Source organism: Pteropus medius, unplaced genomic scaffold (assembly GCF_902729225.1).
Source record: "Pteropus medius unplaced genomic scaffold, Ma_sr-lr_union100, whole genome shotgun sequence".
In the NCBI taxonomy this organism is placed as follows: Eukaryota; Metazoa; Chordata; class Mammalia; order Chiroptera; family Pteropodidae; genus Pteropus; species Pteropus medius.
Genome location: NW_024344371.1, coordinates 2599065 through 2612340, shown reverse-complemented (window position 1 = coordinate 2612340; position 13276 = coordinate 2599065). Strand labels below are relative to the sequence as shown.

Below are 13276 nucleotides of genomic sequence, written 5' to 3'. Positions count from 1 at the left end.
AAATTTAGGTAGCTAGCCGATTGTTATGCTACGAAGGCTGGCCCGTCATCCGACCCTAAAGTTCTGGGGAGACCAAATTGAGGGAGAATTTCTTCTAGTAGGTTCTTAGTAACTACTAAGGCAGTCTCTTTCCTGGGAGGGAAGGCCTCTACCCATCCTAAAAAGGTGTCCATAAAAACAAGTAAATATTTGTAGCACCCCCCACAGTCGGGGTTACCTCAGTGAAATCTACTTCCCAGTGGTCCCCCGGATAAGTTCCTCTTTCCCTATGCCTAGGTTCTTCTATCTTCCCCGTCTGTGGATTAACTTGGGCACAAGCTGGGCATCGTGAGGCAATCTCCTCTGCAGTTCTTCTCCCTTCTAACAAGCAAAAGAAGGGGTCTAAAGCTTGGAGCATCTTAGTTCATCCAACGTGTGTGGTCTGGTGTAGTTGGTGGAGGAGAGTCCTTCCAAGGGCCGTGAGAGCCCGATTTTTCCAGTTGGGTTTGTCCACCACCCCTGTTGGTTCCTAGTGGCTCCCCTGTCCTGAAAATATATGTCCTCTTCTGCCATATAAATCGGAGACAGAGGCAGTTCTGGGTAAGGGACAACAGTCAGTAGATGTGGTGGGGGCCCCACTGGCCTTGTGGCCACTGTTCTTGCCTCTGCATTGGCTCGTCAGTTTCCCTCAGCCTCAGGACTATTCCCTTTTTGATGCCCTTTACAAAGAACAATAGCAAGAGTCTTAGGCATCTATATGGCTTCAAGTAAGGCTAAGATCTCCCTCTTGTTCTTGATGTCCTTCCCAGCGGAAGTCAGAAGCCCTCTTTCCTTGTCGATGGCTCCCTGTACATGTGCAGTGGCAAAGGCGTATCGGCTGTCAGTGTATATTGTGACTGCCTTATCCTTTCCCCATCTTAGTGCTTCCGTGAGGGTGATAAGCTCAGCCTTTTGAGCAAAAGTCCTATGGGGAAGAGCCTGTGACCAGATAGTCCCAGTTAAAGTAACGACCACTACCCCAGCGTACCTCCTTCCTTCTTGCATGAAGCTGCTCCCGTCCATGAACAGAACTTTACTGGCTTCAGGCAGAGGAGAGTCCTTGAGGTCTGGCCGCAAGGAACACACAGCATCAATGAAATCTATGCAGTCATGAATGGGAGTCTGGGGGTCTGGATCTGGCAATAGATTGGCTGGGTTGATGACAGTAGCTTTGGATTTTAGCCATACGTTTGGGGTCATCCGGTACCTCCCTGTTGTTGAACACCTTCTGGGCTATCTCAACAAGTTGGGACAGGTTCATCCTTGCAAAACCTTCTAATTTTTTGCAATTTATGCCAGATATCAGAGGCTGCCTGAGTAGCAAAGGCTATATTAATTCCCCTCTTGTTCTCAGGGGCCTCAAGATCAATGGGGGTGTATACCCGGTATGCCTTGTTCAAGTAACACTCCAGGGGATTCCTGAGGTCCCTGTATAACTTCAGTTACCTTAGAAAGGTTAGTTGGCGGACGAGCAGCCATCCTAATTCCCCCAATTAGAATCTGGTGGTACCCATTTAATGCCGTTCTCCCTGCCTGAGAATTGTGTCCCCAGTCTGGGTGGGTGGAGGGAAATTCCTCCTCAATCTGTTCCCCTGCTTCCTCAACTCTCCTCCCTCCCATAGTTATCTTTTGTGTTTCAGTCCGAATGAGTCCTTGTTCTTCCTCGGTGAAAGGGGTAATTAAAAGCTGTTGGCAATCGTCCCAGGTGAGGCAGTGAGTCTGAAAGACACTTTCTAAGAGTACTATTAATACCTGGGGTTTTTCAGAGAAAGGCGGATTCTATGCCTTCCAGTTGTACAGGTCGCTAGTCAAGAAAGGCACGTAAACCATAAAGGGTCTGTCTGTGTGATGCCCCCGGGGTGGTGCTTCTCACAAGGGGAGGATGGCCGGGTTAGTGGTATTAGCTGGTGCCCCACCTGGAGCAGGAATAGGAGGCCCATAGGGGTTACCTGCCTGCCTCTGAGAAGGTGAGGCAGTGCTATTTGGCCTCTGTTGTCCTGGATTAAAGGGTGGAGGAAGGTCACTGTCCTCCAGTGGAGATTGGAGGACTGAGGGACTGCGCTGTCTTGGAGATTCAGTTGCTGCATGTTTCGGGGTGCCCACAACTAAGACTCACACCCCTAGAGAAAGGGCACACCGGCGGAGCTAAGGAGGGGGTGTCTGAACAAGGTTTAACCATTGATTGATGTAGGGAAACTGATCAGGATGTCCTGGGTCTCCCGTGACAATCTTCCAAACGTTCCTCACTAAACCCCTGTCCAAAGAACCCTCCAGAGACCAGTTTACATCAAAAGACAGCCACTCAACTTTACACAATGTTTTTAGTCTGCCTGGAGAAAACTTTATGCCATAGTCAGCTCCTTCTACAAACCTTTCTTTGAAATGTCGCAGGAGACAACCCAAGGGTGTCTTCTGTGAACTCAGGCTTCTCCCCATCGCTTGTGCAGAAAACACAAAACAGACACTCAGACAAGAACAATCAGACACTCAGACAATTACTGGAGTGTAGGTGGACCCAGAGAAGTCTGCCACCTACAACCTAGACAAGACCAGAGACAATAAACAGAACCTGACAACTGGGCACAAGAGGCGGCGTCCCATGGCCTGGTCATGGTCCGGGAGATATGACTGCGTCCAGTCTCTCCACGGACCTCCACTGACCAGTCAACAGAAACAGGAAGGTACCTTCTATCCAGACACTGAGGCCTCGGAGATTCCAGACTCCCATCAGGACCAGGAACAAAGAGCATGTCCTAAAGGTTGCATCCTTGACGATTGTACAGACCCGTCACAACATTCAAGGGCTCTGGAACGTCTCAGGTTGGCCACCCCTTTGAATCCGTAACAAGGACAACAACCGCTTCGGAGGCCGGTCCGGTCTTAGATCCCAGGGCCACTCCCTGAGATCTCACTGGGGCCTCCAAATGTCGTAGCTGCCAGCCCCCGAAAGACACACAGACCACCAGAAATCAGTGAGTTATAGGAAACACTCTTTATTCAGCCAGCTGGGTCTGCCAGGGGTACGCAGACCCTAAATTAAGCAGCCTCGAAATGTAGAGGTACAGGGTTTTTAAGCCCTAAATCCCATTCCTCATTCCGTCTTAAACACAAAGGTCTATTTTTCTCCTATTCACTACCTGTCAACCCACAGGTCGGGTGTGCAAGCAGGGTACAGAAGCAGAAAGCTGATTGTTATGTTCCCATGGGCGATAGCCAAGCAGTAATTTTCCAGCCAGCACAGTCTCTGAATCTTGGCAACCTGTTTTGGTTCCCCTGGGACACTGGTATACAAAGCTGATCACTAGGGAGATGGGTTTTTTGCATCAGGGTTTTCTGAGTGTGAAGAACAGTATTCTCCTTAATTCTTTCTGCCCTGAGATTTAAAGTTGGGAGGATTAGTATGGTAGCTTCAATTAAAGCCCGATAATAGGGAAGGGGACCATCCTATCTTGGAGGACTGGGCTGGATATGAGGGTCCCTGAACACCATGTGGGTGGGTTTGATTTGTCAAAGCCTGTGGCTAGTGCTGGAAGCTCCTGCAGCCCCTTAGCCCAGGGAGCAAAGTCTGGACCTGGGTGTAGAATTCTGAGAGCCCCTGCAGTTGTTTTTTCTAAGAAGACACCGAGTAGGTGGAAGAAGTATGGCAGACCCTGTGGACAACAGAGCTTTCCTCTAACAAGCATGGCAGCTGGAAGGCCTGCCCTTTTGATGGGAGTTCTTAGAAAATTCTGGGAGAGGTAAACACATCAAAAGAAAGATTTTATCTTCCTGATAATAAGCCAGGTGAAACTAATTACAAATTTAAAAGCAAAATTTTACAAAATGTGACTTACAAATGTTCCTTGGATTTATGGATCAGACTGCAGGGATTGTACATTTTTAATAGTTAATTTTTAAAATAATGGCTATCTTCAGCTGTTCTAAGGTCTACCCCAAAAAGGGATTTTTGTCCACATTTGGACCAGAATTTTTTCAGAGACTCTGACTGGCAGGGTCTGGCCATGGTGGTGGCTAATAGACCCATTCTTTCACCCATTTAACAAACATTTAATGGCATGTGCCAAGCAATGAGCTAAGTGCTAGAACACAGGACAAACCTATGGAGCTTAGAGTCTGAAAAATAAACATTAAATCCTGCCCTATGGAGCTTAGAGTCTGAGAAATAAACAGATTAAATGAATAACTGCAAGAGACAAAGGAGAATAACTACATAGCTCTGAAGTTTACAGCGAAGGCATGTGACCTAGCACATGGTAGTAGTTAGTAGTTAGGAAAGCTTTACCTTAATAGGTGACCCTGGAAGACAGGTAGGCAGAAAGGGAGATCACTCCAGGCAAAAAGAATAACCTGTGCAAAGGTCCTGTGGTGGAAGTCTAAAAGAGTAAACAAGACTACAGTCATATGCCACATAATGATATTTTGGTCAATGAAGAACTGAGTTTATGATGGTGGTCCCATAATTATAATGGAGCTGATTTTCCTGTAAGAAATTGAAGGATATGTGGTCCAGAAGGAATATCTTTTCCTCTGACGGGAGCAATATCTGTGGGGTTTGGCAAAAGATTCCCTCTCATAACACTTTAATTTTGAGTGTACAGATTACATCCCAGTCAGCCACTGACCTGTTTCAGCACAGAGGAGCCTGTCCCTGCCCTCCCCAGTGCTACATATTCAGAGGGTTCTACAGTCCTCTGAGATCTAGCCTTATGGTCTTCGGAGTACACTGCTGAAAATTATTTGTCAAGCACCTAAGGTCCTGTACGAGATACAGTATTGTCACTGTCACTTTAGTAAAAGCTTTCTGTGACAGTATGGAGCCAGCCTGTCCTGGTACTTTGGAAATATTTTCAGGTTATAATGATGTAAAGCATAAATAAGTTTTATTTCTTCCATCAATTCAATGCCAGAAAGAGCTCTTTGTGCCAGACAGGGTAAATGGAACTAAAAACAAATTTCCAGAGTCAGAATATTGATTCCTTGGTCCTCCACCTTCTCCATGTTAAACACTGCCTCCCCTTTTTTTTTCCAGTTTTACTGAAATATAATAGACAATTAGTTGCCATATTTACATTGTACAATTCAATGAGTTTTCTTTTTCAATTATAGATGGCAAACAATAATATATTAGTTTCAGTTGTACAGCATAGTGATTCAAGATCTATGTAACTCACAAAGTGATCATCCCACTAAACTTAATAGCCCTCTTCCCCCTTACATATTACAACATTAACTATTTTCCTATGCTACACTTTATATCTCCATGTCTATTTTGTAACTATCCATTTGTACTACTTAAACCCTTTGCCTTTTTTGCCATCTCCCCATCCCCCTCCCGTCTAGTAACCCTCGAAATATTCTCTGTATCTATGAGTTTATTTCCATTTTTGTTGTTGTCATTGTTTACTTTGTTCTTTATATTCCACATGTACATGAAATCATGTGATATTTGTCTTTCTCTGACTTATTTCATTCAGCGCAATATCCTCTAGGTCCATCAAGGAAATATCTTTTTCAATCCCCTTTTTTTTAACCCGTGTGTGTCTTTTAATCTGAAGTGTGTCTCTTGTAGGTAGCATATGTAGGGGTCTTGTTTTCTTAGCCTTTCAGCCACTCTATCTTTTGGTTGGAGCACTTAATTCTTTTCTATTTGAGGTACGTATTGATAGGAATGTAGTTATTACCATTCTTTATTCATGTTTTTGATACATGTTTTTTTTTTCTTAAAGAAGTCCTTCCAACATTTCCTGTCATACTGACTTGGCATTGATAAATTCCTTTAGCTTATTTTTGTCTGGGAAACTCTTTATCTGTCCTTCGACTCTAAAGTAGAGCTACGCTGGATAAAGTATTCTTGGTTGTAGATCCTTGGTGTTCATCATTTGAATATTTTGTACCAAGTCCTTCTGTCCTGCATAGTTTCTTTGGAGAAATCAGCTGCAAGTCTTAGGGGTGCCCCCTTGTAGGTAACTGCTTTTCTCTTGCTGCTTTTAAGATTCTCTCTTTGTATTTAACCTTTGGCATTTTAATTATAATGTGTCTTGATGTGGGCCTCTTTGGGCTCCTCTTTTGGGGAACTTTCTGAGCTTCCTGAGGTGGTATGTCTATTTCCTTCGCCAGGTTAGGTAAGTTTTCCATCATTATTTCTTCAAATATATATTCAACTTCTCGTTCTCCCTCTTCAGGTACCCCTACAACATGGATGTTGTTATCCTTAATTGTGTCTCATAGGCTCTTTAAATATTATTATATTCTTGGCCACTTTTTTCTTGTCATTCTGATTAAATGTCCTTGGCTTCCCCATCCTCTATATAGGTGGTTTAATCCTCTTCTTTAACCACTCTGTTGATTCCCTCTAATGTATTCTTCATCTCAGATAATGTGTTCTGCATTTCTGACTGGTACCCTTTTACAATTTCCATTTCCATTTTTATGTTTTTTATCTCTTTGTTAAAATTCTCACTAAATTCATCTACACTTCCCCTAAGTTGATTGAGCATCTTTATAACCAGTGATTTGAACTCTGCATTTGATAGGTTGCTTGACTCCATTATTCCTGGATCTCTTTTCTGGTCTCTCATATGATTTCTACTTCTTTGTCTTCCCACTTGACTGTTTTTCTGTGTCTATATCTGTGTACTAAGCAAAGCTCCTAAGTCTCCCGGTCTTATTAGCATGACTTTGTGTAGTAGGTGTCCAGAGGCACAGTCCTGAGAGGGGTTCAACTGCAGGCCAAGTTTAGCCCCAGCCTGTGTCCCTCTGGGGACACCTGTTAAGATTCAGCCAGCAATCCAGATACTATGCTTATAGTTGCCTCAAGAAGCCATGCCAGAAACTGAGGCCAGCTGCCACCAGTGTGAGTCTTGGCACTGCTCAGCAAGGAGCACCAGACTCCCTGAGGACACCTGGTATGTGGTTCGGGTGGGGTTGCAAGTTGGGGAGGTTGAGATTCAGGGAATCCTCTGGGCTGAGGGACCTCTGTTATCCAGTTAGATGACATTTCATCTATGGTGATGCTGAGTCTCGTACTGGGTGGGCGGGAGGGCTCAACAGAGGAACAATGGATACTGCCAGCACTTCTCCCCATAAGAAAGCCTCGCCTCCAGCCCTCGCTGGACAACTCAATGTTCCCCTGTAAGTCACTGGTGCCCCCCGCATAGCCAACCCCATGTGCAGAGCAAGCAGGTCCGCCACCACAAAAGTCTGCTAGCAGACACAGCCCCTTTAAGAGGCATCTGTAGCTGCTGTTGCCACAACATCTGTCCCACTCAGCTGCTTGGGACCGGGTGGCCTCGGTCTTTGCCCCCTCCTACCTTCACTGTTGAAGGTTGATTAAATATTTCTCTCCCTAGTTGTAGTGCTTCTGTTCATCAAGATCCCAGGCAACTTTGCTTGCCATTTGCTGCGTGTTTCTGTCACAACTTTGATTTAGTCACAACAGGGGTGAACAAAGGCTCTATCGTCTACTCCATTTTATCATGTCTCAACACCCCCCTCTTCTTTAAACGAATACCACAAATTTCCTTAATCTAACCACTGCTCCAACATGTAATAGTCAAAACAACATTGCCATGACAATCCCTTTGGTTCCTTTACCTCTCCATCCTGATTTCATGTTTTTATTAATCCTCAGGCCACCTTTCACTCTCTCCTGACAGTCACTATTATGGTGATCTACCCGTATAATAATGGAATATAATAGAAAGAACTGCACATTTTATTTAAGAAGTGACAACGGGGGTGACGATAATGACATCAGAGAAAATTTTAGCCTCTGACACCCACAGCTACAGTAAACAATACAGACAGACTAACCCCACCCAGGTAAACATAAAACCTCACGCTAAAGGCTTATTTACCTCAGTTCCTTTTACCCAGTACATCTGACTTCAAACAAAAAAACTACAAGGCATACTAAAAGATAAAAAACACACTTTGAAGAGACAGACCACACATCAGAACCAGACTCAGATAAGCCAAAGATATTGGAATTATCAAAATGGAAATTTAAAGTTATAATCAATGTTAATGGCTTTAATGGAAAAAGTGGACAACATATAAGAACAGATGGGTAGTATAAGCAGAGAGATGTAAATCAAGAACCAAAAGGAAATGCTAGAACTAAATAACACCATAACAGAAGTGAAGAGTGTCTTTGACAGGCTCATCAATAGATGGGCATAGCTGAGAAAGAATCGGTGAACCTGAAGAACTGTCAATAGAAATGTCCAAAACTGAAATGCAAAGAAAAAGAGAATAAAAAAGACAAAACAGAATATCCAAGAACTGTGGGACAATTACAAAGGGCGTACTATACACATAATGAGAATGCCAGAAGAGAGTAGAAGAAATATTTGAAGCAATAATAACTAAGAAATTCCCAAAATTAACAATAGACACCTGTAACACAGGAGCCCCAGGCCTGGAACTTGCACCTGGTTTTGGATATTCCAGAATAACCACCAGGAAGACCAGAGGGATGAGAAATGCCATTTATTACTCACAAGGCAGGGAAGCTTCAGAAGCGGCCGGTCAGAGCTGCAGGAATAAAAACTGCTGCTGACCAAGTGCAAGCAGAGTTTTTTATGCCCGCAAGCAAGGGAGGGGTTATCTCATTGGGGGAGCAGCCACATTCTCAGATGGATGGGATTAAGATGTGCTGCTTGGTTACAGGAACAGATAACATCCATGGGAGCAGCAGAAAACGTCCTTGGGAGTAGGCACTGCTTGAAAGCTCTTTGTGTACTACCTTCCTTGGCTGCTAGCCGGGCAGTTATCAGTCTTCTGAGTATGCGGAGGGGCTATGTTCTGAGTTAACCCTACAACACCAAATACAGATGGAGGAAGCTCAGAAAACACCAAGCAGGATAAATACAAAAAAAAAAAAAAATCTACCTAGGCATATCATATTCAAACTGAAAAAAACACCAAGAGAAAATCTTGAAGCCTGGGAGGTAGGAGGGGGGACACCTTACCTATAGAAGAAAAAAGATAAGAATTGTATTAGACTTCTCTTCAGAAATCATGCAAGTAAGAAGAGTGGAATGAAATGTTTAGCATGTTTAGGGGAAAAGGCCCACCAGCTTAGACTTCCGTATCTAGCAAAATTATCTTTTATAAGTAAAGGAGAAATAAAGACTTTCTCACAAGGCAGGGAATCTGTCACCAGGAGACCTGACTTGCAAGACATGTTAGTTTTCAGAAAGAAGGAAAATGATATAGGTGAGAAAATCTGATCTACATTAAAAAAGAACTTTATGAAAAGAATATGTAAAGATAAAATATGAAGGTAGATAACTAGAATCCATATATGTCCAATTTGAGTACTTTGCAACTTCCACCAACTAGATGCTGAATGTGTGAATCACCTCAGAAGACTGAATTTGGGTGGAGACAGGGAAAGATATGGGAGCCATTATTCTAGGAAAGATGGCCCAAGAAAAGGGTAGTTTCGCTAAATCCCTGTAAGGTAGTCAGGACAGGTAATTCATTCTGCCAACAAAGAATACGCACTGTGTGCCACGTCCTCTACTTAGCAATGGAAATAAGTAGACATCTGGAAGGGTGACAAAGAGACAGACAAGTAAAACAGTTAATTAGATTAGGAGCTGTCTGGAGTAAGTGCACAAGAGAAATTTGAAAAAAGAAACTATTTTATTTTATTTTATTTTTAAGATTACACGACACACACACCATCAAACACAGAAAAGCACAAAATATTACCTAGTCTCACCACCCAGAGAAAACCAGGTTAACAAATCTGATGCATCTTCTCAAACTTATAAAGGCGGGCGCCCGCTCTTGTTTTGTAAAAGGAATTCTTACTGAAAGCGGCGCAACACCCATCCGGGAAGGCTTTGCAGCGCTTGTTTGGGGGCTGGAATTTAAGAGATCGTACTTCAGTGGGTGATGACGATGCCGAGGGCAAGCAGCAGGATCCCGGCTTTACAGACTAAGAAGTCAAGTCTCAGAGAAGGACGTGACTTCTGTACAGATTCCGCAAAGAAAGGCAGGAGCCGGGAGGGCCCAGAAGCGCGCGGTCACCGCAGCCGAGCAGCGGACAGAGGAACCTGACGGCGACAGCGACGGCGGGGGCGGAACGGTGCCGGACCCGCCGGGGCGTGGCCTTGTGACGCGACGTCACGTTACCCCTCTCTAGGGGCCCATTGGTGAGCCATTACCGCCCTTTTCCGGGGCAAGAAAATTGGTAGCAGGACCGGAAGTGCAGTAGCTCTCGAGTTCGAGACAACGACGCCATTTAAGGCAGAGCGACCTGGTGTCGTTAGAGCCGGATATCACCTCCATTCAGGTTCCTGCCCGAGTTGGAGAAGACCTCCAGAATTCTGGTGGCCGATGGGAGGGCACTGAGTCGGTTCGCGAAGTATCCGTTCCCACCGAAACGCCCGAGCCACTGAGGGCCACCGGAAGCCCCGCCCCCAGGAGGAGTTGGAAATCTTCGCGGTGGAGGAAGGAACCCTAAGGACTGCCCCCGGGGTGGAGCAATGGCCACGCCCCCGGGGGCCGGTCCTGCCGCTCTGCGTTTTACAGCCGCTGCCAGCTGGCAAGTCGTGCGCGGACACTGCGTGGAACATTTTCCGCGAGTATTGGAGTTTCTGCGGTCCCTGCGCCTTGCTGCACCCGGCTTGGTTCGCTACCGCCACCACGAACGCCTTTGTATGGGCCTAAAAGCCAAGGTATTGAAGTCATTGGGACCTGGAAGAGGGTAAAGGGGCGGGATGCGAGGACCTGACTGGAGCAGACCGCTTGGGAATGGGACCGGTTGGATAAGGGCAGCTTACCCCGAAGTGAGGATTTTTAGCTCAATACCATTCACAGGTGGTGGTGGAGCTGATCCTGCAGGGCCGACCTTGGGCCCAGGTTCTGAATGCCCTGCATCACCATTTCCCAGAGTCTGGAATTGTAGTGCGGGACCCCAAAGCTGTGAGTAGTCCCTGGAACAATCCCCATCCCGTTAACCCTTGGTGTAGCAAAGGTGCTCCTCCTCCTGGCCACTGGATCCTGGTGCTCCTAACTTGTCTGCCTTCTTTACCTTCAACAGACAAAGCAGGATCTGAGGAAAATCTCAGAGGCACAGGAAGCCTTTTGCCAGCAGGTGAAGCGGCTGGCAGAGGCCCCTGTGGATTTGACTTGGAAGCTGCAGGTGAGACTGGCTGGTTTGGAAGCTATGGTGAAGCTATTTTCTCTTCTTCTGACCTGCTTCTTTGTGCCTTGCAGGAACTTGAACAAGAGTACGGTGAACCCTTTCTGGCTGCTATGGAAAAGCTATTTTTTGAATACTTGTGTCAGCTGGAAAAAGCACTGCCTACACCACAGGCACAGCAGGTTTTCCTGGGGCAAAACACAGAGGGCAGAATGTGGGGTGGTTCTATCAAGGACTGTGGTCTTCATGCCTCTCTCCCTGCCCACAGCTTCAGGATGTGCTGAGTTGGATGCAGCCTGGAGTTTCTATCACTTCTTCTTTTGCTTTGAGGCAATATGGTGTGGACATAGGATGGCCACTTCCAGGTACCAGGACCATCTGGGAGAGCTAGGAATTTGGGGGTGGAGTGTTCAGCCTGAGACCTTTTGAGACAGCCAGCCCATTAGAAGGGTTACATGGGCCCTAAGCATAACAAACCAGACTGAGTTGATATGTTACTATCTCTTCTCTTTATAAGGAACATTGTTTTCTTTTTTAGAGTACTCCGTTACTAATTCAATGAACATGACAGAGCCCATGGAGCAGAGTCCTCCTCAGAAACCAAGACCAACAGCACTCCACCATCCTCTGCCAAAAGCCAAGGCTGGCCCATACCTTCCTCAGGGATCAGTCTCAAAGAAGCACCCAGAACTTTTGGCCGGCCACCACTTCAATCTGGCCCCTCTAGGCCAGCGAAGAATCCAGTCCCAGTGGGCATCCACTAGGGTAGGCCATAAGGAGCGCCCCACAGTCATGCTGTTCCCCTTTAGGAATCTGGGTTCACCAACCCAGGTCATATCTAAACCTGAGAACAGGGAAGAACATGGGGGACACATGGCAGATGCAGCAGGTGCTGTCGGTACAAAAGCAGCCTCCACTGGAAAATCTAGGAGTCCACTCCAGACCCTGGGCAGAAGGGCTCTGAAGGAGAACCCAGTTGACTCATCTGTCTCAGAGCAGAAAGAGTGAGTGGAATAGTTGCTTCTTTCTCCCTGTTAGCAGAACATTCCTTACCTGCTTTCCCTTCACCCTATCGTCTTTGCTTGCTCCCATCCCAGGAATTTCTGGGATTGCCCCATGGAGCCCCTGAGACTGTCATTATCACCTCCTAGGGCCAGGAAGCCAGGTAGGTATCCTGAGTCAGGACTGGGTAAGACAGCGTCCTCTACTGGGGACTCTTGAGGGCCTATGTTCACCTAGAAGAGTACTTTTACTCTGGTTTCCTTCTTGCAGTGTGTCTTCCATCTCTGTGCAGCCCTGTTGTTACCATAGGAGACTTGGTTTTGGACTCTGATGAGGAAGAAAATGGCCAGAGGGAAGGAAGGGTGAGTAGGGAGGAACAGAAAGCTGGAGAAGGTAGGGGATGAGGCAGAACAAAACAAACCCACATGCTCCAGAATATGGAGGGCTCGGGGAGTGTTTCAGTTGACGTTAAGTTCTTTTTGCTCCCTTCTCTGCAGGAGTCTCTGGAAAACTATGAGAAGACAAAGTTTGATACCCTAATCCCCACGTTCTGTGAATACCTCCCCACTTCTAGCCCCAGTGTCATGTCTTTCCCTTCCCATGACCACACAGACTCTTTAGTTCTAGACTCCTCTGATAGGACTGGAATGCCCTCTGTACCCAGCCTGTCTCCTTCCTCCTCACCTCTATAGGCAGTTTAGTGGGAATAAAGTGAAGGCCCAGGCTTGGTTGCCTAACTACATTGCCAAAATTACTTTGTAATGCTTGATAATTAAACTTTGGATTTGTTAAAACACTGTGTTGGTGTGAGGGAGGGGAATTAAGGCTTCTATAAAGTCAGTTTAAGTCATTCCTCATAAACAGAACTGGCCTGCCTTTCCAGGGCCATAAGAATCCCTTTGCCCTTTTACTTCCTTTCTAAAATGTTGTTCAGATGTGCCAGAAAGATTACCAGGACAAACCTAAATGATAGTTTCCTTTTGCCATTCTGAAAATATCTATGTGTCCTGATGCCAGAATATATATTCTGTAAATTCTCATGCTGCTAGGTTACCTGGGGGTGGTGGCACTAGAATGAAGATGCTTCATGGGAAAAGT

The 13276-nt window shown here is 45.8% G+C and overlaps 1 protein-coding gene and 1 long non-coding RNA gene across 3 annotated transcripts; one reads left to right on the top strand and one right to left on the bottom strand.

Annotated features, from left to right (window-relative positions):
• Nucleotides 1-7714: 7714 nt before the first annotated feature.
• Nucleotides 7715-10030, bottom strand: LOC120608521 (uncharacterized). The gene is made up of 3 exons (XR_005654413.1): nucleotides 9739-10030; nucleotides 9529-9571; nucleotides 7715-8834 (listed from the first exon to the last, which is right to left on the bottom strand). It is a non-coding gene; the product is annotated as an uncharacterized LOC120608521 (long non-coding RNA).
• Nucleotides 10031-10191: 161 nt separating this feature from the next.
• Nucleotides 10192-12972, top strand: TINF2 (TERF1 interacting nuclear factor 2). 2 transcript variants are annotated; one of them, XM_039870360.1, is made up of 9 exons: nucleotides 10192-10709; nucleotides 10852-10956; nucleotides 11075-11176; nucleotides 11251-11349; nucleotides 11445-11541; nucleotides 11715-12180; nucleotides 12274-12341; nucleotides 12449-12540; nucleotides 12676-12972. In XM_039870360.1, exons 1-9 carry the CDS (start codon nucleotides 10518-10520, stop codon nucleotides 12868-12870), a joined length of 1416 nt encoding a protein of 471 aa, XP_039726294.1. In that variant the 5' UTR covers nucleotides 10192-10517; the 3' UTR covers nucleotides 12871-12972. The 2 variants fall into 2 exon arrangements, with proteins under 2 accessions (XP_039726294.1, XP_039726293.1); XM_039870359.1 differs by having other exon boundaries at nucleotides 10193-10709; nucleotides 11251-11358.
• Nucleotides 12973-13276: the final 304 nt, after the last annotated feature.

Bases quoted from the DNA above. Each gene is read 5' to 3' on its own strand.
- TINF2 (XM_039870359.1), top strand. From the start codon at position 10,518: ATGGCCACGCCCCCGGGGGCCGGTCCTGCCGCTCTGCGTTTTACAGCC. The intron at 11,359-11,444 runs GTTTTCCTGGGG...CCCTGCCCACAG, and splicing joins CTACACCACAGGCACAGCAG to CTTCAGGATGTGCTGAGTTG. The intron at 11,542-11,714 runs GTACCAGGACCA...TTTCTTTTTTAG, and splicing joins CATAGGATGGCCACTTCCAG to AGTACTCCGTTACTAATTCA.